The 24,251-nt window shown below is 34.4% G+C and overlaps 1 protein-coding gene across 1 annotated transcript; it reads right to left on the reverse strand.

Annotated features, from left to right (window-relative positions):
- Window positions 1-11,844: 11,844 nt before the first annotated feature.
- Window positions 11,845-24,142, reverse strand: LOC121373978 (post-GPI attachment to proteins factor 2-like). Its single transcript, XM_041500834.1, has 5 exons — window positions 23,895-24,142; window positions 21,685-21,949; window positions 18,000-18,109; window positions 16,467-16,575; window positions 11,845-15,241 (listed from the first exon to the last, which is right to left on the reverse strand). Exons 1-5 carry the CDS (start codon window positions 24,054-24,056, stop codon window positions 15,075-15,077), a joined length of 813 nt encoding a protein of 270 aa, XP_041356768.1. The 5' UTR covers window positions 24,057-24,142; the 3' UTR covers window positions 11,845-15,074.
- Window positions 24,143-24,251: the final 109 nt, after the last annotated feature.

Below are 24,251 nucleotides of genomic sequence, written 5' to 3' on the forward strand. Positions count from 1 at the left end.
TTCTTTGTGTTAAAAGATTTTTTTTTTTTAGGTTTTTACATTTACATGTTATGACATTCATCAGCAGAATTTTCCTAATGCCCATTTATCCAGTGTCTTCCTCAATTTCATTGTCTCATGAGTTTTGATTTGATTGTTCTTGAAACATGATGCAATGATCCTCTGGGTAACTCTCTACAAACTAATAGAGATAAATTATAAAATTGTGAAAGTCTATCTTCTAAGAGTTTTGATCGAATAATTCTGAAACTTGGTGCTGTGATTTGCTGGGGCAGTCTCCATAAACCAATACTGAGAGATTTTGGAAGGTTCACATTTTAAATTTAAAAAATTTAAATAGAAATTTAAGATTGAAAATTTGAAGGACCACCTTCTAGACTGGGTAGTTATTGAACAGCATGACATCATCCTTTCAGTTCTCTTTGCATTGCACTACAAGATCGCAGTTGCTATAGTATAACGAATTAGTGTATAGACATTCAGATAACTCTGATCATTCCAAATGATAGAAATCAGTTGAGTTCCATTACACTAGTCAAAATATGTGGTATCCAAACTTCTTTTTTCAAATCTCATACATTTTTAATGAGATAATTTTTAATCTCGACACATAGGTATTCTAAGATAGTCTTTACAAAATTAATGTGGACAGGATGTACCTCTGTGGTTAAGCGGTTGCTTGATGCATGGTCGGTTTGGGATTGATCCTTCTTTGTGGGACCATTGGGTTATTTCTTTTCCAGCCAGTGAACCACGATGGGGTCCACTGATGGGGATCGATCCTAGATAGATGGCACATCAAACAAGTGTTTTACCACTGGTCTACGTCCCGCCACCCACATTTATCATGCAGTTAAGTATGTCAGAATAATTCGGTATAAAATGTTTCATTATTAAGAGAACTACAATGTACTTTTATGTCAATACTATTTGTTTTAAAAGATAACTGATATGCAAAATAATCAATATGGGTTACCACATTTATTTCGAGCTACCCAACTTAAAATGGGATTTCTACAAATTACATCATAGTGGCTTCCTGTCACAAGTATTTTTATTTCTGTATTTAATATAAATGTTTAAATAAAGACACTGCATAAACTGGACATCAGTTATTCCGTTATAGTTATTTTAGTGTTTATATCCAATTAGGCTCAAGCACACTGTCCTGGGCACACACGTCAGCTATCTGGACTGTCCAGGACAGTGGGTTAGAAATTAGTAGTTACTGAGAGAAAAATTGGTGTTGTGGTCTTAACCATACCCACTGAGTCGTTAAACTTGCTCTGGGTGGGAGCCGTTACTGGGGTCCGAACCCAGTACCTACCAGCCTTATGTCCGAGGCCAATAAAATGGACTACTGTTACATCAGGCTGCCACACGTAGTAATGACAAGGGTAATGGCCATGTGGGGTCTTTGAGAAGGTAGAAATTACTAGTCCCTGCATAAATAAAGACAACGAACATACATCTGCAAGTTTATTCATACCCAACACTGTATGTGTACACAATGTAAATAAAGATAACTTATAACATAGTCAACAATGCACATAAAATATCACAAAAGGTTGAACAAAATAAACGACAGTTTCAACACATTATGAACATTGAGATTGATAACCATTTTCCAGTATAGATACGTGAACCATGGTTCCAACAACACTGGTCTCCATCGGTATTATATAAGACTTCTTGTTTTAGTGTGAAATCTTATGCACGTAGGCGCCCTTTAGTGGATGGGAAGGAAGGTACATGTATATACCAACAAAATATATTGTAATCATCATCAATCATGAAGGGATAAAAAATGTTCTTATAATCCCATTACATCTAAAGAAAAATTATATCGGAACAAACTGCATAAAACAATCGGGCAAAACAAAATAATAGTTGCGAACCCTTCCCGTAAACTGAATAATTCAACTACATGTTTACAATATTTGTTAGCCCTAGAAATCATAATAGCAATTTGGAAGACGCTGTAATGTATAAATTCAAGCAATCAGTTATGCAAATGTTTTATTTAATGCGCCCTGAGAAGCTTTCAGTCAGATGACCATGATCTTTTACTGTTGTAAGTTTGTACGTTTAATAGCTCTAGTAAATCAAAGTATGTCATAATAACATCTGGGAAAACAACATATTGTATTTTCTGTGGGATGGTATTCACAACACAAGAAACCGATGTCTCGACTATGATAAAATAGTTTGGTTTAAGAATTTTTTAAAAATAATTTATAATGTAAAAATTATCATAATCTAGTTATATTAAAAATTAACAAACCCAAGAGCCTAAAATTAAAGGGCAGAATTTACAAAGCCTGTTTATGTCTTACACACATGTAATACATACATTTACAATGCTTAAACACCTAAATAGGCTTAGTAAATTTGGTCCAAATAGTTTAATATACTCTATCTATTTTTTAAAACATGCATTGAAATGAATATACATGGATACAAATATGACAAGTTACAGTGTTCTGGAAAAATAAAGTTAAACAAAACCTAACAGCTGAATGCACAAATTGGCACACACTTACATAAAAATTAATTTCAAAATGGTTTAACATGCATCGAGATAAACATCCACATACATGTATGCAAGCATGATTTAAAGTTTAATAGTGTGAAAACCAAGTTATTTAAGTTATTGAAAAAGAGTAACACATCTCACTTTTTGACTTAAAGGCATATTTTCACAGACCACTGACCTATTTAAAGGCATACTGTCACAGACCACTGACCTATTTAAAGGCATATTGTCACAGACCACTGACCTATTTAATGGTCTAACAAAGTATTACCTGAACAAAGATTATTTGATTTGTCCCTAAATGTACTTTATTCATCCATTTTCATAACCACCATACTCCATTTATTAATGATATTTTGTGAAAATAATTGAATTATGGCAATGGTCCATAATTCAAAAACTAAAATTCCTGAGAGGGTTGACATGGATTTCACTCCATCATGGTTCAGTTAAGGTGATGCGATAGCTAGATTTGGTTTCGAACAATGAATGTAATTTTTATTTATTATCCATTTTTAGAGAAATAAGGTCCTTAAATCCATGACAGCATGCCTTTAACTGAGGTAAAACAATTATAAATAAAGTTTATGTAAAATAGGTATCTTAATCAACAAAATTCAGTGACTGAAAATACTAATAAGAAGAAAACACGGCATGAGCCAAATTACTTATGGTACGAAATAATTTCTTAAAAATCAAAGTCATATCTAAATACACAAAATATAAAGTGAAATAAGAATGATTACTGGATATGTCAGAACAAAAAACAGTCTTCTGGGATAATTTATCATGATTAAGTGCATACATGATTAAGCTACTTAAGGTTACACACCACCATTAGTTACGCCATGCAGTTCAATACAATTTCAAATGGTGGTGTGTTGCCTTTAATCCAAATTTAAAAAGTAACATAAGCAATATGGGGCCATTCAACAATTATGACTAACACAAAATTTGGCATTTGTATCAACCCAACCCCCACCCCGTAACACTCTACAATTACATAATAATTGTCTACCAATTTGACCAATATTATTAGATTTCCTGTTTTGATATCTGCATTTTACTTTATACATGTAGATAAAATGAGACAATTGTTTTAAAAACATTACGTAACTTTTGACAATTGCCCTCTTCCCTCTCCATAAAATGAGGACCCAGCCAGCATAGCTGTTATCTGCAAGCTGGTTTTCCAGTTCAATGAATAGATTGTAATATTATGATATATAATAATAATTAATACTTAAATTTGTTGAATGTATTAACATTTTCTGTTATTTATTTTATTTTTGTCATGATTGTTTAAAAAAAAAAATGTCATTGTGTTCATGGTGTTTCAAATGAATGATCTTATTTTATTTTAACGGTTTTGTAACACATCCCATGATACGTTGCCCCCAGAGCATCATGTAATAGATGAATGGCCCCTGTCCAGCAAACATCCAGTGCAAAGAGGATAACTCAAATCTGTCTAACATTAACACAGTTGGTGCATAAATAGACAGTGCTACAGCCAAGAGTACTTCACAAACACAAAATACCAGTGTCAGTTAAACACAATTATAAGTATTGGTCCAGGCAAGTGTAAAAGTCAACCACATATTTTTGTCTCTGTAATTAAATCCCATTAAAAATGTATATATATATATATATATATATATATATATATATATATATATATATATATATATATATATATATATATATGAAGAGTTTAGGCGCAAAACGCGATATATCCATTTTTAATTTTCAGTAAAAGTGATTTTTTTAATTGGCGTACATCGCGTTTTGACCCAAAAAAACCTGGGATTTTCCCAATACAATTTCATAAGGATCAATTACATTTTGCGGCAAATCAGCGGGCCTACGATTAGCCCTTACTGACATACAATAATGGCTTTAACTAAAAACTAGAAAGAAAATGGTTTATATCGCGTTTTGCACCTGAACTCGCCTGAATATATATATATTAAAACCTTTTATTTCATTTGTATGTTTATTATTATTATTATTACTACTAATATTATTATTATTATTACTGGAATTTATCAGGCTCATAATAAATATGAAAGATAATTTACAGAGACATAAATATTTGATTTATAGTAAAAGGTGATCATAACAGAAATTAACCATTGAATGATGCTATAACATGGTAAAAATTGGAAACAAATAGATGAATTTTTAAACATCACATTGAAAATAGCCATTAATAAGGCAAATGTAAAGGTGAACTTTGTACCTTTGATTGGCATTATGTACATGTATGTCACACTGATAATTACTAGTTCAACTTTCGAGTTAGGGAAAGAAAGAAAAATTTAAAGAAATTAGTTCATTACTGTGCATATTAATTATATCTAAAAATATTTAATACAAGTAAAGCTATAGTAAATATTCTTTTCCCCCAAAATTATTAGTATCCCACTTACTACAAACACGAAATCTTATAAAACTGAATTTGGAAGAAATATTCTCAAAAAACATCATTAAACAGTAAGCAAATATCAGCGTGGTTATAGTTTTATTTTATCGACATGCTTAAAATATACAGACAATGTAACCCAATGAATAAACAATGGGTAGGGGTCAGAATCACACTTTTAAGGCCAACTAAAAGCAAAGGCATTTGGTTTGTGTAATCCTACATAATTATACATTCTATATTCAAAAACAATTTTATTAGTTTAATATTCTCTATATATCTAAAATAAATTTCATACTTATTCCAGTGCTAATGTTCTGTACACTTGATGACACATCTGTGAAGTATTAAAAGAAACCACTAACCAAACTGTCTGCAAGTCTTGTAAAAATAAAATACCTGTCACAGATCATTTACTACATGAATATCTCCAAAAGAAACCAAACAATACATGTACACCGGCCGCATTCTGTAAGTAAATGTGCAACGGCATGTCCATGTATATAATTTCATAAAAAACCCAGTTCTAGTAATTCGTTTGGTTAAAAAGAAACCAGAAAGAAAATAACAATTGCACCAGAATATGGACCAGAACTGGGTTGAAATGTTTCAAATAAGTATATGATGCCAAAAAACTAAAACAGAAGGGGGAAAAAAGAAGCCATTTCTTGAATTTCGAGACAAAACATCTTAGCGTAACATTAGGAGAACTAAACAAAGAAGACAGAGAACTATCTGTATTAACAATCGTTTAAAAAACTATGTCTCTACCAAATATAAATAGCCAGTGTTTTGTTTTATGCAGTATAACATATGTATTTACGCAAAGGAAACATTATATTAAACTACATACAACTCACTGATTGTCACAACCTACAATGATTCAATGTACCTACGTGGATTCAATGATTATGAAAAATAAAACTGATAGAATAAATTCTATCCTCCAATTGCAGATTAGACACTTTGTAAAGACTAGATTAGTCCACACGGCATAAAGTCCTACACTAATCATAAAATTTCAAAGAATGTAAAATATAACATGAAAATGAAATTAGGGTTCAAGTTTTTTTTTATTTAACTGAAAAACAACACCTAAGATATTTTTAAAAAATACATGGTCTTGATCACTGAACAAACTGATGAACAGAATCATATGACATGTAAAGAGACGGAGAGAATTAAAGATTCTATCTCAAAGTTGCATGATAATGGCTTTCCACCAAAATTATTTATTAACCTCTGCTTTTGCTTTGAAACAACCTATCCCCAAGTTCAGTCACCAAACATTTCGCAAACATTCGCAAATTAGTTGATTGGTATTTCGGTTTACTGGGTAGCATAAAAATCAGTCTAGCAAAGATTAGCGACAAGCGACAAGCGGTTGATTGAACTTATGCTAGGTAACCTTCAACTATAAAAATTACAACCATTTAATTTAATTTACTAGCAGGAACAAAAAACGTTATTGGAGAATCATTAGAGGACGACTGATAAGCACATTCAGTTGAGCTGCACACTTCATAACATTAAGCCACTCAGATGTTGCCGACAAGTTTGCTGTCCTTGTGCAACTCATCTGTCTCTGATGGTTGTATCTAGTTGCCAACAGTCAACTTGCCTGATATTGTTGATTCTATTGTTTCCCACCGTTTACATTGACTGGTTCGAACATCCCTATATATGGCTAAACGTTTCCGGTGAGAAAAGAGCATCCTGTTTTGGTCAATTGATAAGTCTCTTCCATCTACATGTATTACCAGAGTGGCATCATCAGAAAAATATGTGGAGGTGGTGAGACCAAGGAACACCGTGACCCTAGATGTCAAGTTCATGAAAAGACCCTAGATGTCAGGTAAATTATTTATGAAAATAGACTAAAGCTTGGCCCTTTAACTATTACTTCTCAAAGGTATGTGCAATTTATAGAATTCTGAAAAATAATTGTGGAGTGTTACAAACATAAGGATGATCAGAAACACTTTGGATGTACGAAAACTGATATTCTAAATAATAAAATGTAAGTAACTCTAATAGCGAAATATGTGCCCTACTGTCAAAAAACAAGGGTCTGTTACTTTAAGACTATAATGTATTCTGCTTAGTGTTGACCTTCCCATGGACATAACATCAAGGGTGGTTCAGCAAATGACTGTAGCTGTACCTAAGAGTATGGGAGTTTCCCATAGATCCAAACACAGGAGATCCCAGTTCTTCCAATAAGTTTGAAGTTGACTTTCGACACTGGTCATTATAACCTGTAAACCCACATTTTTGCTGTGAGACTCACATTCTTGGGTTCAAAATTAAGCTCTCACATCCTTAACAATTATTTCTACACAAAAATATTATATTTAGCAAAATGTCAGGTGCAAGGCCAATATACCAATTACTCTTTCATTAATCTTTAACTGCCGTCTTGGACAGACTGCTCAGATAGTGAGGTGTGTGTGCCCAGGACAGCTTGCTTGAACTGTTCAGAATATAAACATGAAAATAAAATTTAAAACTAAACACATGAAATGAAAAACACCACTTTGTGTGAAATGAGATGTTATAAAAGCAATGACTGGTTCCTGGTAAGTGGGTATGATTCTAGTTGATTGAAGGTGATCCTAGCTACTGGCTTCAAGGAAGAGATACTACATGCACCAACTAATCTACTGGTTTTATCTTTTTACAAACAGGTTTTGGTACTAACACTGTAATGAGAGGAAAGATTAGCAAAACAAACAATATAATTATATGACAAAAAACCCAACTAACAACAATATGACAAACTAACAAAAATCATCAGTGATATCGATAACAGAATCAAACTGACAATAATAATAAATATGCAATTTGATAATATTGCTATAATCATGTTTTATTATGATATATGTAAGTAATGATTTATGACTTTCAAGTATTTACACAATGCATTGTATGAGAGCCCTTCTTTGAAAGTGGTACCTTTTTGACCCCCAGACCCTGATAGTTCAAAACAAAAAAAAGTTTGTTTTGTTTAATAACACCAATGGAGCACATTGATTTATTAATAATCGGTAATTTTGACCAATAGTTTTAAGAGAGGAAATCCACTCTATTTTTCCCATTAGTAGCATGGAAACTTTCATATGCACTATCCCACAGACAGGATAGCACATACTAAGGCCGTTGATATACCAGTTGTGGTGTACTGACTGGAACAAGAAATAGCCCAGGATACTTGTAAAACAGATACAATCTAAATTAATATCCTTGGACAGATCACGCAACACTCCCCCACCCCCTCGGAAAAAAAAATCCCAAAATTTCCAAAATAATTAAGGTGTTCTCATTATGCTATTAAGTGACATCGACTTATCGCATGTGATCAAATTGTACTGTGAGAACACCTAAATCGGAACATCTTTATTCTTATACATGTATGTTCCAATTTTTCCCAACTAAACGCACAAGGAGAACAAAACACTAATGTAAATAAAGAATAGATTTTAAAATTGATGTTTATGTTCATTTTTGTGATGCACCTGGGCAATTTTGACTGACTCTGCAATTCAAGTCAGGGTTCCGTATGTAACCATTGGTGTCCACTTGAAGTTACGTACAGTACAAGACAGTTTTAACAGAAGTGAGGAGGAATTCAATTTACTATATGGATTGAATCATTGAATCAGCATGGCATCCATATTAAAATATATGTTCTTGTCGGAATGTTCATCACAAAAAAAAAAAAAAAAAAAAAAAAAAAAACCCCACACTTTAATTAGCTTTGTTATGTCGGCATTTTATTTTCAAAAAAATGTCTACGAATGTTTATTTTACATCAACCTGAACAGCACGATTTCCGACCGTGTACTAAACATGTGATTACTTGACCTAAATTATGCTGAAAGCAGCCAAAGTAGTGCGTTCTGGTCTCGTGCATGCCTACATCACACTTTAAGGTATCATTTTCAAAGAAGGACCCACGCAAATAAATAGCACAAGTGATATACAGACAACTAAAGGTTTCCATATGCAAGTGAACGTTTTTATCCACACATGATGACTTGAGTGGCATTCACGTTTCCACTATCTAGGTTTTATGTACATAGGTACATGTACAATGTCATACATAAATACACACAGTGTCATATATACACAAAACTTCATATACATTGTTTTCGCTTCCTATTTATTGCACACGTTTATTTGCACAAGAATATACACCACGAGACCGCACAGCTTTGAAGTGGTATGTTCTTTCGCAAAATAAATGAGTGCAATAAATAGGAAGTGAAAACAACTTATGTAAAGTTCTTTATTTATTACATGCCTACTTTTATGTTTTACAAAAACATTTTTTAATTTAACGTCAAAAGAATACTTTGTTAAATAAATTTATGATCAAAACTCCTTTCATGGATTTGCTTAACGTTAAGAATCATACTCTGCAGCAGCCTTGTGTAATGTTTCAAATACGATGTGACATAATTTGTAAACCATATATGATGTCAATAACAAAAAGGTGCTATCTGCAGTTAAAATAAAAAGGGAATTCCCCATTTAAAAGTTAACAGTCCAGACTGCATATACATGTATGTGCAATACAAAAATCAATTTATCACACTGTTTCAAAATGTCTTTATCACTATAGTAAGATTGAATAGGTATGTAATAAATTCATCTATGAAAACTACATTCTCAAGTATAATTTAAATATTTAAGCATAAGAACAGATTATCCAGTTTATACATATCTTTTAAAATAATTATATTTTAGGATTTTTTTTATTAAAGAGAGAAGCCTCACTGTGTCGACTACAGCAAGGCCCATGCATACTCTCATCACCCCTGTTTCAAGGGGAAAAAAAATAGTATTCATAAATATACTAAACAACAAAAGAAACACGAAGCAAAATAATAATAAAATGTGTGAGACATTGATGTAAAATAGAACACTGAAATATTGTGATTTTGTTATTTAATACTAATCGATAATTTAAGAATGTTTTAATATGATATATGACCCACTAGAGGGTATTTGTATTTACTCACATTCTTTTGTCACTCAGTATATAAATTTAATTTTGTAGAAAATTTGTATTTGTTTTTCTCCTTTATTGAATTTGACCTATTGCCTTCTTTCCCATTCTAAGTGAAGTGATCTTAACATCCCAAAAACCGATTGGATAAAAATGTTCCACAATACCCAGGGTACCTCTTTAGGTCATGTGATATCCTCTTCCTTCTTTGACCTGAGTGGCATTAAGAGGAAGGGTACAGTATGGGATAAAATCCCACTGACGGCTACTTGTATATTCTGCCATCTGTCTGGATGCAGAAGAGCTCTAATGAACTGAAGAGGTTAAGTTGGTTCCAGCCAAGACTTTTTAAAGATGAGAATCCATCCCAACTGCCTATGTAAGGAAAGAAATAGATACCCCTCTAATCTAGAAAATGACAGATTGGAGCTGTAATTCCGGTGAAAAGCTGAGGAGCCACTGATAATGCAAATGGGTAAACTATCCATTCGAGTACTCCCGAGGAAAACATATTTGAGGTATCTGTGACAGTCAGACTGGATCAGGACATGGGATGCTAACCATGGAGAATGAAGGTCTTCAGATCTTGCATTGTAAATACATGTATTTGAACTTAGTCAGAAGTTCTAGGAAGAGCCAGTTTAAGAATGCCTGATTGAGTATCATGCATAACTCATCTGAATCATTTTTTTTTAACTAAAAAAATATCCAAGTGAAAACCTGTTGTCAAGTTGTCTGCCCTTGAGTAATAGCTTGTTGACAGTTTCTTTGAGTAAAGGACATGCTCATCCAAGTACTGCATTTCTGTTGGTATGAGGTCAATGGAGGAATTTAAGTCCAAAATGTAGTTTGTAACTTGAATGAGCCATGGGTCTGGAAATATGGTGTCCCAGTTCTTCTACAACCTTTGAAGTCCTCCAACTGTGGTCATTTCAACTGGTATTGGGAATACCAGAACCGTCAATACTGAATCCATTTTCAAAGCCAAAGTGAGGGACAGTCGCAGGTCTTGACAATTGCAACAAACTTCGAACCTGATGATCTGTTGTTGGAAGAGGAATGACGAAAATTCCTTCCTTGAGGAAAACAATGACAAAGGCTGAAAGGCCAACTTCCTTTTACCCGAGTTTAAGGATGAGACTAACTGCAAAACTTCAGCTACACATGATTGACATTTACTATCCAAAATCACTGACCACAGAAATCACTTTCCCAGCAAACAGGTGTGAAGAGCCCCATAATTGAGAAAATAAATCTCTACAGTTTTGGGCATCTACATTGTACACATAACAGATAAAATCACCTGGTGTAGACTAACTGCGAAGACAAAGCATAGTACTGCAGTTTTTATCAAGTCATAAAACTTGGGATCCAGGATCTCACATGCTACTACTACTACTACTAGGAAACCACTGATTTATTAATTATTGACTATTGAATGTCAAACATTTGACGTAATCTTACAGAGGAAACACTCTACATTTTTCCATTAGTAGCACAGAATCTTTTATATGCACCATCCCATAGACAGGGTAGCACATACCACAGCCTTTGATATATCAGTGGTAGTGCACTGGTTGGAACGAGAAATAGCCCAATGAGCAGATTGATGAGCGAGAAAACCAAATCATGTCTGGACCATAAGAGCAAAGGAGAAAGAAGAAAGAATATCACGCGATCGGAAGCTGTACCATGATATTATAGAAGATTCAGGGATGTGAGAGGGGCTGGGACAAAAAAAACTTACTGCAACCGGAGTCCAGGGGCCGCTGAAGGGACCCTGAAGGAAAATTGTTGTTTGCAACACCCGAAACTGCCAAAAATTGCATTCAATGCCAACAAATCTAAACTGGTTATAACTTATAATATAAGGCACACATCATAAACTTGAAACTGTGAAAACATGCAAATGAACCGTGTGTGGTCAACAGTATTGAACATCATGTTTTTGTATGAAAGAGAAAAGCGCCTTTCCACGTAGCTCTCACATCCCTGAAGATTTTCAGTCAATTTGCAGCTGGGATGTTCAGATCAGTCGACTTAGATAGGGGAAATGAAATATGCAATAGGTCAGAGGTCAGGCTAAGTAGAAAAGAAACTTATACAACAGGTCCCGATAGGATCCTTATTTTAGTTTATTTTAAACCTTTTGACTAGAAGTGTTTCCACTCAACTAAGGTGTTCTACTGAAATAGTGCAATAGTTAAAAATATAGTGCTGACAAAGAAAACTTTACAACTAACAAAAAGTGCTGAAGGTTAAAAACATCATGAACTATGTACAACCATTATGGTAAAATCAAAGGAAAGGAATATTTATTTTAATGACAATTCAGATCGTTTTACAAGATTCTGACATTTACCTGCCTCGGTGGTGTAGTGGTTATGCCATCGGCCTCTAGGCTAGTAGATTATGGGTTTGTATCCCACCCGAGTCAATGGGGGGATTTTTCAACCCAGAGTGAGTGCACTGCTAGGCTCAATGGGGATGTGTAAAGCCACATACACCAAGTTTTACTGGTGTAATTATAATGTGTCTTCTGAGTGTATAACCTCATGTGGGGGATGATTACCTGACATATACTGCAGGGCTCGGGTGATACCAAAATAGCTCAACTGACAGCAAAGGTGGAGCACAGTCCTGTCAAGTAGTCCCACACCGAAATAGAAATACTGCGGCTTCACCTTTCATATCATCACCATCCATGTTTGTGAGAAATGTTTGTCAAATTAAAACAGAAGAAAATATTTTCACAATTGGTCTAGTTAGCAAATAGGGAAACTCACTGCTGCCACAGCGGTTACACCTTCCAACAAGCAGCAAAGAATATTTCCATAGAACAACCTTTGATGTACAAGTAACGGGGGCAAATATAACCGACTGTCACTACATTATTCCTAGTATAGACAGCTACTGACTGGACAGTGTAACAACACTTGGGTTTCCATTCTAAATGGTATTGCACTCCCACTAAGTATCATATTGCACCATATTCAATAAAAGCTTACAATTTTGTTAAACTGCCCATGCTCAATCATCACTCAACAATTTCTGAAAACTTTAATAAGCAGGGGTGGGAACTGGTGAACTGTGAAAAAGAGGAAATCTAGAGGAGTCCGGGAAATTCTTGAAATCCTAGGTTAAAATCTGTGTCATCAGACACATTTTGGAAGCAAAAATAATTAAAATTCAAGGAATCGCAATGTTCCATGAGAGGAAAACTGCAGATCCGAGGAGAATTCCCACCCCTGATAAGGGTTTATTTTTATGTTTAGTGAATGTGTTGTTGTCTAGGTTTGTTAATTTCATTCAGTTAGACCATCACATTCATTTTTAAAGCAAAATAAAGACCCACTGGTCAATTTATTCTCTAGCTATTAACAATCATACAAAGATGAATAGTTGCTACAATTTCTGTCAAATTACATAAAAATAGCACATTAGATGTTAATGGTGTTATTATATTATGTGGAAATTGATTCTCATTAAATGGTGTCTTTTTTAATGTGGTAATTGACTAGCAATAAATGTGCAGGCCGACCAACTTTCCGGAATTTTCTGAAAAATCCGGAATTGTCATCACATACTTGGAATTCTGGAATTGATGCCGAAATATCCGGATTTTTTTTCAATTTCACTCCATTTTTTTTTTTTTTAAAGCATCTAATTCTTATTACATTCTATATTCTTATAATTAAATACATGTATCTTTATCACTCATTTTAAGCCGAGTTCTGTTTTGTCTAGTTTTGTGCCATTACCAAGGTCTACTGACAATTATCTTCTTTCCATTGTCTTTCACATGCAACATTTGACTAAATAATATTTGGCCACCACTAATCTATTATATGACGCATCCATGACATTAATATACCTACCGATATTATTTTATTCAAATAAGTTAAATAATAATGCAATTTGTTCTGTACACTGGCTCCCCAAAAGTGTTACTGTAATAGTAATGTAAGCATAATGCAAAACGGCAGCCAGACTTAACATTTGTCCCAAGTTTGTTTGTCACTTTATTGCTAATCTGTAGGTGGGAGTCTTAAACTGTAATAGAATATTTGGTAATAAAGTGGGGTTTTGTGTGAACTTGTTGATGATTTTTGGTATGTGTAGGTGTGAGGTGGGGTGGTGGTGATGGTGTCTTTTTATGAGGAAGTTCTAATTCAGATATAAATAATAATATACTCATTTGTATTGCCATTTTGCAAATATATATGTATGTGAAACATGACATTTTTCGCACTGCTTAAAATTACTTTTATAAAAATGACATTTTCGCACACTTTAAAATATTGTTTTGAATATTGTGTTCACGCACATAAAAATTAAAATATCAGAAAATTCCAGAAAAATATTTTCATTAGGTTGGTCGCCCTGAATGTGCGGTTTTTAAAAGCTGTATTTATTATCAAAATCATTAATTAAATATTGTAATATTTAAAACATGAAAACTGATTCACAATGAATTTTTAGAAAGCTATATTTAATTTTAAAATTATCAGTTAAATGATGTAATAAACTACTTAGGCCATCCTTAAAAATGTTGTTTGTCGATTTCTGACCTGTAATTTCAAATGTGGGTAGGTAGATAGGTGGGTATTTAAAAAAGAAATTAATGTTTATTCGACAGATATATGACAATAGTACTAAAAAAAACCCCAAAAAACTAATTCCCCAAAAGACGTCAATTTTTGTGGGTCGGTCAGGTTGGGACAAACTTAATTTTTATTTTTACCTTAGAAACATTAGGAAGAGGTTAAGATTATTGTTTTCTGGATCTCAGTATCACAATGGTATACTGGTACATTCTGTAGGTGGCCTTTAGAAACAGGTTTTTACAGTTACACGATGGTTATTGAATATTGTCTACTAGCTAAGAAATACTGTTGACATGCATTCAGTTGCTCACATAACCAATACTTGCTTTCACCCGTTTCTTCTGGTCCCTAGGAGTTAATCATATTATGACAATAACGTGCATGTGTAAATTAACTAACTACTGAATGTAGTGTTGATTACAACATCTGTGATAACCGAGTAAGCATCTGCAGTATGAGCCCTGAGATAGACAAATGCTCAACAAAGCATTTCAATTATTTCTTTTTCTTGTCGGTGTTCTGCAGCAGCGTTCCGTTGGTCTGGGAGGAAGCGGCCGAGGCACACATGATGGTGTGGTCCTGGAACTCATAGTATGCCGTCAGGTGGTAGCCCATGTTGGTGTAAGCAATCACATACTCGCAAAATGAGAACCAGCTAAAAGCTGCAAACAGACATGAGATAAGTTGAAAAAAACCCAAATCAATCTAAAAAAAGAGATTAAAAAAAATAAACTCATGAAAGTAAATGTAAAATATTTATCTAATATAAAGCCCTGATTATCTACAGATAATATTAAAAATAAACCAATAAACTATAATCATCAAAATATGGCATGTTCAACTTAAATAAATTGCGAAATGAAGTGAAAATAAATAGAAACAAGCATTCTGAGTACTGCTAAAACAAATTTTCTTACCTCCTAACTCAAGGGCTATAACTCTGAAAGTTTGCCCCCCAAAAGTTAAACTTGATATGTAACTACACAATAAAGCTATATACAAAATTTCAAGTCAATATCTTGAGGCATTGCAAAACGCAGGTAATTTCAACATCAAAAACCATCGCTCTTAACACCTGTTCACCTAAAATAACAGCTACTACATGTACATATACTTTGATATATCTACTACACCTGTATACCTTTTACTATTTCAATAAACAATGCTGTGCATCAAAACTATTTCACTAAACATAATTTACTTATGGGTATCAGGCCTAATAATCGTGAAAAGAAAAGTCTGATTTGTTTAATGACACCACTAGAGCATACTGATTTATTAGTCATTGGCTATTGGATGTCAAACAGTTGGCAATTTCCGACAGTCTTAGAGACAAAAAGCCAAATTTTTCCATTAGGTCAGCTCAGAGTGTTTACCATGCACATTCAGAACAACCTGTTATAGCGCATGCCTGTCCTGGACACAGGTGCCAGCCTTGGCCGGCTCCTCTGTCCAGAAATTTTTCCATTAGCAAGGGACCTTTTAAATGCACCACTCCACAGGCCAGGATAGCACATACCACGGCCTTCGATATACCAACTGTGGTGCAATGGCTGAAATGAGAAAGAACTCATTGGGCTAACCAACAGGGATCTACAGGTATCCTGGACTGACTGCACATTAGGTGAGCACTTTACCACTGGGCAATGTCCCGCCAATAATCGTGAAGAGCAGCAAGCAAACTGTGTCTCATTTACTGTGATGTCATCTTCTACACTCATACTGGTGACGTATCGCTATCCATAACAATAAATGTACCATGGCAAAATCTCTCTGATGTGCACTAACTTCTACAGTCTACTATGTCGATAAATACATGTATCTGTCCTTTGTTTTGTTTTCAATCACATGTGTCATGTGCTAATTGATAAAAATTTGACAGCTTACCTCCTGGTTCGCAAAATCTTCTATGAAGATAGAAAAAGTAGAGAAGACCAATGGTTGCTGAACAAATAGAAACAAACATGATCTTCTTCCAGGTGTAGGAATAAAGTTCCTAAAAAGAGAGAGAGAAAAAGACGAATCAAACTAGGCTAGCGTTCTTGAATTTTTGTCAGATTTTAATGATTAAAAAAAAGTTTGCATCAACATGCTTACATTATTTTTTAAAATAACAAAATCCTAAAATAAACCGAAGACCAATAACCTCTTCAAATGATTTCCAAACAAAATAGCATTATCTGAAGAACTTTACTCTTCCTCACCACTTGCCTAATGTTGGGAGTGGGTGGGAGAGAATTAAAATTTTCCACAAAAGATAAACCATATAAACCATGTAACAACTGCATTGTCATGTAAATTTATTTTCAACTCTTACAACAAAAAGTATAATGGTGAATCCAGTATTTACTTCAGACAGTCATTACATACATCAGGCTTTCTGCCAGAGGGTAAAATGGGTATGGCACCATACCCAATTTTTGTTTGCATATTTTATTTATTTAGGTTAACTTTTTAACAAAATTAATTACTCTTATCAATACTGTATTATTTTCGTATGTCTAACCCATTTTCTTTCTGTGGTTGCATTCAATTCTATAGCACCATACTCAAAAATGTCTTTGTGGCAGAAACACTGTACACGTATTAAAAGCTTGATATTATTTCTAGACACATACTTTTTTTTAAAATGACCACATTTTGGTCCCATATAGCTTCCATATACATGTAGCTATATTTGTAAATTAACAGACAATTACAATTTGCTGTAAACAATATAGTGTTCTCACTGGTGCCTTTTAGGGGTATGTGGGGTGTCAGTGTGTGGGCACCGTGCCCCTCTTTCGCTGACTCCTTTTATATTTTACCACCCTTCTCTATTTTTCTGCACACCGCACACCTCTTTATTTTTCCACAGACAGCTTCATTTGTATCAACCTAGATATTTCAAAATACACTTTTAAAAAAAAAAATCTGTTTTCACATTATGAAGAGGCTGACCGTGAAACTCCGTCAACAAAAAATGTATAAGAAAATACAATACAACATCAGCGAGTATGGAAATGCAACACTGATAAAAACACATTGGTTTTTCCAGGCTTCAAGCGCTTACTGTTACCTGTAATAACAGAAAATGAATTATGGTAAGGAAGAAAAAACGTATTCATGTAAATTGTGTTGTGTTGTTTGTAATAATAAGAATTGTTAATACATTTTTGGGTGAATTTATCGATGTATAACAGTTACAAATTTGTAACTATTATACACCAATAAATGACAGACAATTCTTCTATAACATGATACATTAAGAGGGGCACAATGCCCCCCCCCCGAAATGCACCAGTGAGAACACTATTGTTGATCAGTTTTATATGAATTTATTGATGTATAACAATTACAAATTTATAACCATTATACCCCAATATATTCACCAGAAATGCCCAACAATTCTACTATAACATGATACAATAAAAGACTTACATCACCCTTAAGAACATTGGAGGAGCGAGACCATCGGAACAGAATAGTGTTCACTAACATATAGCACAATGATGCCACCATGAAAACGATGAAGATCTTCTCATGAACAGCTGCAAAAAACAAGTAATACATTTTGAGGTGTACATGTAGGTTTTTTCTCTCTATTTTACAACTATTACATAACATTAAAGATATGATATAAAATATAAACATTTGTTTTTAAATCTTCAAAATTTGTTGGGACAAAATAATTAAAATGTTAATATATTTCTAGCAGTGTCTCATAGAAAGTACATGATGAAGTGACTTCTGGAGTTTTCTCCCTTCCCAGGAAAAAGTAGACAAATTTGTAAAAATTTGGGCAAAGTGAACATGTTTCTTAATGTTTTCTGCTCATTTTATTTTGAAAAGGTTCTGAATTATACTCTCAGTTCAAATCGTAATATTACATTATCAAATACTAATAGCATTAAGTAAGTGATAATTAATGTGTAATTGTGTATTTTAATCATTAGTATTTTGTTGCATTACTGAAACAAATCTGGCTGAGAACTACATTGCAAACAACAAATGTTGACTGGTCACTGCAAGATGTGCCTAAGTAAAACAACAGACCGACAATGTGGGCTGTGATATTAAACAAGTCAGTGTCTCAATGTTATGTAATTCTGTTTTTCAACTGGATTAGGTTCCAAAGCTTTCCAGACGATTCGTCCACTGGACAATTCGTCCACTCACCTCGGACAATTCGTCCACTCAACTGCATTTTTCTCAAACATATTAATAGTTATTTCTTTGACATTGTAATCATTTCTTAACATTATTTTGTGGTATACTATAACCAAAAAGGTAAAATAGAGTTAGAATTCAACATTACTATCCAGTTTTTATTAACTGTTTGTATTCATTATCATGCGGATGATTCGTCCACGGACGATTCGTCCACTCGCTCGTACACGATGTGGTAAATAGGTAATGCAAGCCTCCACGTCGGAAGACTTTATTACCCCCCTCCCGTCATGTTCTCCTTCAATGGCGTAAATTCTATCCACTGTACCCTCCCTCGTCACGTTATCCCCATATGCCTAATAACCTCGAAATAAAATTAAAACTTGTTGTCTTCTATTCCAATTTAATTAAATGTACATTAAAAAACAATTCAACAAAACAACAAATGTCATTCAAAAGTTAACATATTTGACAGTAGTAGAAATGCAGAAGCGAATGTTTTTGGTCAATTAAATCAGTGTAGAATCGATGAATGGCATTTCGTCGTTGTTAACTGCACAAATCACTGTAGGAGATTATCCATTCAAATATCACTGGAAGAGAAACGTCCAACAGTCAGCCGACTAATGAATGGATAATCTCGTAACAGCACGAATCAATTCTTTGGCAGTAATTTCGTCATTGGTCTAGCATCTCCAAATGGCAAAGAATTCTCCCTGCCGGGTCCTATGCTTTAGCCGTTGCATCCGTCCATACACCCCTGAGCGTGCTGTAACCTCACTGTGGTGCAGGGGTGTAAAATTCTCTTTGAAATTTTGAATAAGTCAGTATCTATCTGTGATATTTGTATTTTTACACAATTCTTTACACTGTTTTTATTTAAATCTTGGATTTTTATATTGATGTTGATCATCACCTTATTTGTTTGCATTACGATAGTTTGACACCCAATAGCCGATATATTTTTCGTGCTGGGGTGTCGTTAAACATTCATTCATTCATTCATTCATTCCGTCCATACAGGTAGTTAGCTGTGCAACTTTGAAATAAGGCGTGTTGTTTTAGATGCTACTGGATACAACTTGGTGAAACAAGCTTAAGCAGTAATGATCCTGCATTGCTAATTACTTCACGATATCACAATAGAGTACACCTGTACACTTAATTGGTAAAGCAAACAGAAACCAAACAAGTTGAAAGGGAAGGGCTAAAGATTATCTTTACTGGGCATATTGTACTAAAACATCCTACGACATGTAGCGTGAAAGGCGTACATTATAGAAACAAACAATAACCGAATAAATAGAAACACCAAAGAATTATGTCTGCAGAGCATTGTTACAAAAATATCTACCAAGCGTAATCTAATGAAATATCATTTATTTTCACCTTTGTAAATTTATGACACAGCAAAAAAAATACGGGGTAAAATATATCTAATAATTTATTTAGCCCCCATGTACATGTAGTACACATTATTTAGGCCGTGGACGAAATGTACTAGGGAAATAAAAACCCAGTGGACGAATCGTCCGGAACTGATTTTGTGTAGTGGACAAATCGTCTCGAGTTCCTCAGTGGACGAATCGTCCGTGGACGAATTGTCCAGTGGACGAATCGACTGCATCCCGTCCCAAATATTAAACGAAGAATCAGGCAAGGTAAATTCTCAGCCAGTGGATTACTTGTGATGATTTTTAATCTGTTAGAAAATCTCTGTAGGAGACGAATACACATACATTTTGTAAAAAATCATGTTGCTCAATCTACACCTGCAATCTTTAGAAAAGAGCAATCAACACACGAAAGAAAGATTTTAGACAAAAGCAAATTTAGCATCTTTTGAGGCTGTAGTATAACTAGTTTACAGGCAGTAAAATCTTGTAAGTCTGCTCAATGTGTAACCAACTTTGGGAATCTGGTAGCTTAAGAAGCGAAAACACCCTGGGTTACCCCTAAGGTTGAGCCATGATATCCATCATTCCATGTTCTATTTGCTATGGAAGATATATCCATGTTAACATTTTTATGTTAAAAGGATTTTCAAGTTGTTTTGCTGAGCATTTAAAACTGGTACCGTATTTGACCGGAAATAAGCCCAGGGGGCCAAGACAACTCATTGTGAGCTTAGCATGGGGTGGGCTTATTCCCAGACAAGGGGCCAGTTTTGTTGAAAAAAATATTGATAATAATAATAAAAATAAATAATAATAATTAAATTAACTAATAATAATTAAATTAACTAGGAAGAAAAGAAAAAACGTTCAGTAGCACATCTATTGATTAGTGTTCCATTTGTTATTAATAAATAATAATTGTTAATTAATTAATTTTTTTTTTTTTTTTACTAGTATCTAATTATCAGAAACACACCTATGTTAAAATTACTTAAGTGCTGTTTATTTACATCCAAAATTTAATGCCGAGAAGACTTAAAACAACAGCAATTAACAACAAACTCAATAGCGTATACACACGTTTCTGACACAGTCAGCCAGCTAACACTAAAAAGAATTGCCAATCTAGGTCATTGTTCTTAGCCAATCAGAATAAGGTATTTGCCTAATTAGCATTAACTGCGGAACCAGTGTGGTGGTAAAAATAGACTGGTTTTAGTTCAGACTTGGGTGTGTGTACTTCAAAGAAATACTGCATGCATGAAATTGAAAACAATGTTACACACTGTTACTGTTAGACTGCTAAATCTTACTGGTGGTAAAATATTGTGTTACATTTGTGTTTAATTATCTGCAGGAGATATGACCTTTTGAATGAACTTTGAGCAAACTTACAATTTCGTGTTATTTATAAGGTGACGAAGTTGGGGGTGGGCTTATTTACGAATGAAGGCCTAATTTATTAAATGCTATCAAAATGGAGGGGGGCTTATTCAAAGACATGGGCTAATTTCCGGTCAAATACGGTAATTAAAAAACGAAAATCTACATTTACTTACGGTAATTTTCCCTATTGGTTATGTAGGTCACACCAACTAGAGATGAATTCTCTATAATGTTTAACCAAAAGTTCAACCGCATTACTTTGCTGTAAAGATTTTGATACTTCTTGCTGATGTTGTCAATTCTGGACGCATAGTAGTTGTAGTACATAATCGCAACGATAAACCTTGGAGTGGAGTGAAGGGCGACGCCCACTCGCCACAGGTAGGTCTGCGGCGTTATGCCAGTTACAGCACTGATGGATGGAATGAAGTTGGTCACCTGAATGAATAAAAGTACACACAAAATGATATCGTTACATATAACTATTATAAATATTTTCCCTTTGGGCATGGAATCTTGCCCTACAGTACTACACACTACAGCTAGTATTGAACAACTTTGATATTATACATCTGTAGGCTAAATTACCACCCACCAGCAGGGCTTTAGATCTCACTAATTCGGGCACAATATACTTTTTGTCAGTTATGTGACCACAAATGTCTTTTTAGTGCAATAATGTTAACAATAGCTGGTAGTGGTGAAGAATTAAAACAATGTGTATGTTTAATGGTAAGCCTTCTGGCTGTATTTTGCCCATGTTATTTTGTAATATTGTGCATCGACCTTTTGGGACATGGGTATATAGCGCAAGTGACAGCCGGAGTGAATCGGTTAATGAACCACCTGTTCGGACCAGTACTACAGCCAGATGCGGTCATATAGCAAAAAACTGAGACGGAAATGTTCTCAATTTTGGAGTGAAAATAAATGCTTATATAATGTATGTTCGCAATGGTGTATGTTGTTTCTGCCAACGAGAACCCGTTCTATGGGCAATCTTCGCTTGAAGTTGGGCAGTTTAACATGGGTTTCAATGGCAGATGACATCTGTGTAGTGAGACCGTAACCATTGCCTTTGATTTGAAAGGTGGGTTAGCAAGTTTGTACTTAATATGTATTTAAGTCTGTGATGTCAATGCTTGACCAATGACAAATTTGTATTGGACAACGTCCGTGTCCAGTCACTTATTTCCAGATTTTGAGAGGAAACCTGCTGTCGCCACTACATGGGCTACTCTTTCTGATTAGCAGCAAGGGATCTTTTATTTGCGCTTCCCACAGGCAGGATAGCACAAACCATGGCCTTGTTGAACCAGTTGTGGAACACTGGTCGGTGCAAGTGGTTTACACCTACCCATTGAGCCTTGCGGAGCACTCACTCAGGGTCTGGAGTTGGTATCTGGATTAAAAATCCCATACCTCGACTGGGATCACAACCCAGTACCTACCAGCCTGTAGACTGATGGCCTAACCACGACGCCGGTAATTGTTGGTGGCGTATTACTTTAAAATGGGGGGAAATCCCAAATGGCACGACTTAATAACAGAGAACGACTCAACAGGGCGAAAGTATATCCTCGTTTAATCGAAAACCATACGACTAAGGGGAAGTGGCTGGTGCGCATGTTCAGTCATGTCAGGCTATCAACTTAACGACATTAATGTTTACCATGTTCAATTTAGAAATAAAATGTATAAAAAGGTAAGTACATGCTCACATGTTATCTTTGTTCCATCAAGAATTGTACCAGGGTGGTAAGAAAACGTCATTTTAAAAGCAGTATCGAAAAACGTACTATGACGTTATTAATGTAATGGCAACAATACAAAATCGGCTTATTCCCGTGAAAACAGTCACGTGACCTGAAAGCGGCTATCTGGAAGTGACCAGTTATTACTCAATCAACAGTGCTAGCAGACGTGTTTGATTGTGTGGATTCCGTCGTTCACCTGTTGCTGTTTAGGCATGCATTTGCATTGCATTCATTAAGATTCCAGGGTACAAATTAACTGTAATAATGCATTTCATTGTACACATAAAACTTATTCTTACCTTTTAAAAAAAATTCAGCATTTTTAAAGAAATTTGTTTTAAGTGTACTTCCTTAACAAGAAGTTGTTGTTGTGTAAACGATCAAACGTGCACACACATACCCGAAGTAAAATGATACAGTTTTCGACAATTGGTGATACATATTAATATTTAACTGGAACATTTAATAATTTATATGACAGGGTTTCTTCCTGGTCTATTTAACTATTACTACTATACTATTAGCTCTCAGAAGGCAGAGTACTCGAGCTAGAGAGTAACTGTAACATCTAACAATAACTATTTACAATATACCTTGTTTACTTGTTAATAAACCACAATTCTTACATTGCACTGTGTATCATTTACGTCATCGAACCTCCATAGAAATGCTGTTACAAAACATACAAAAAGTGACACTGCTGGTAGAGACACCGTAATAATTGCATACTTTAACATGGAAACATTCAAAAGGACGCCATTAATGGATTTTTCTGTTGAATACCCCATATTTGATCTCCTTGGATAAAACAAACAGACAGGGGAACGAGCATCAGACTGAGTACATTATAATTTCTTTTTTTTTCAGTGCCTGATAGTCGAATAAAAAAACACAACTAAAAGTGAAGACCGGATATGACGTAGATTTAAAAACGCCGGTTATTTCTGATTCAATTCGATTGTGCTATAAGTTAGGAATACAGG

This window comes from Gigantopelta aegis, chromosome 6 (assembly GCF_016097555.1).
Source record: "Gigantopelta aegis isolate Gae_Host chromosome 6, Gae_host_genome, whole genome shotgun sequence".
NCBI classification, from domain to species: Eukaryota; Metazoa; Mollusca; class Gastropoda; order Neomphalida; family Peltospiridae; genus Gigantopelta; species Gigantopelta aegis.

What these genes read in the sequence shown, in the direction of transcription:
- LOC121373978 (XM_041500834.1), bottom strand. Translation starts at nt 24,056, where the DNA reads ATGGGGTATTCAACAGAAAAATCCATTAATGGCGTCCTTTTGAATGTT. An exon ending in TAAATGATACACAGTGCAAT is followed by an intron (nt 21,950 to 23,894) that starts GTAAGAATTGTG and finishes TTATTCATTCAG; the next exon opens with GTGACCAACTTCATTCCATC. An exon ending in AAGATTTTGCGAACCAGGAG is followed by an intron (nt 15,242 to 16,466) that starts GTAAGCTGTCAA and finishes GTCTGTTTGCAG; the next exon opens with CTTTTAGCTGGTTCTCATTT.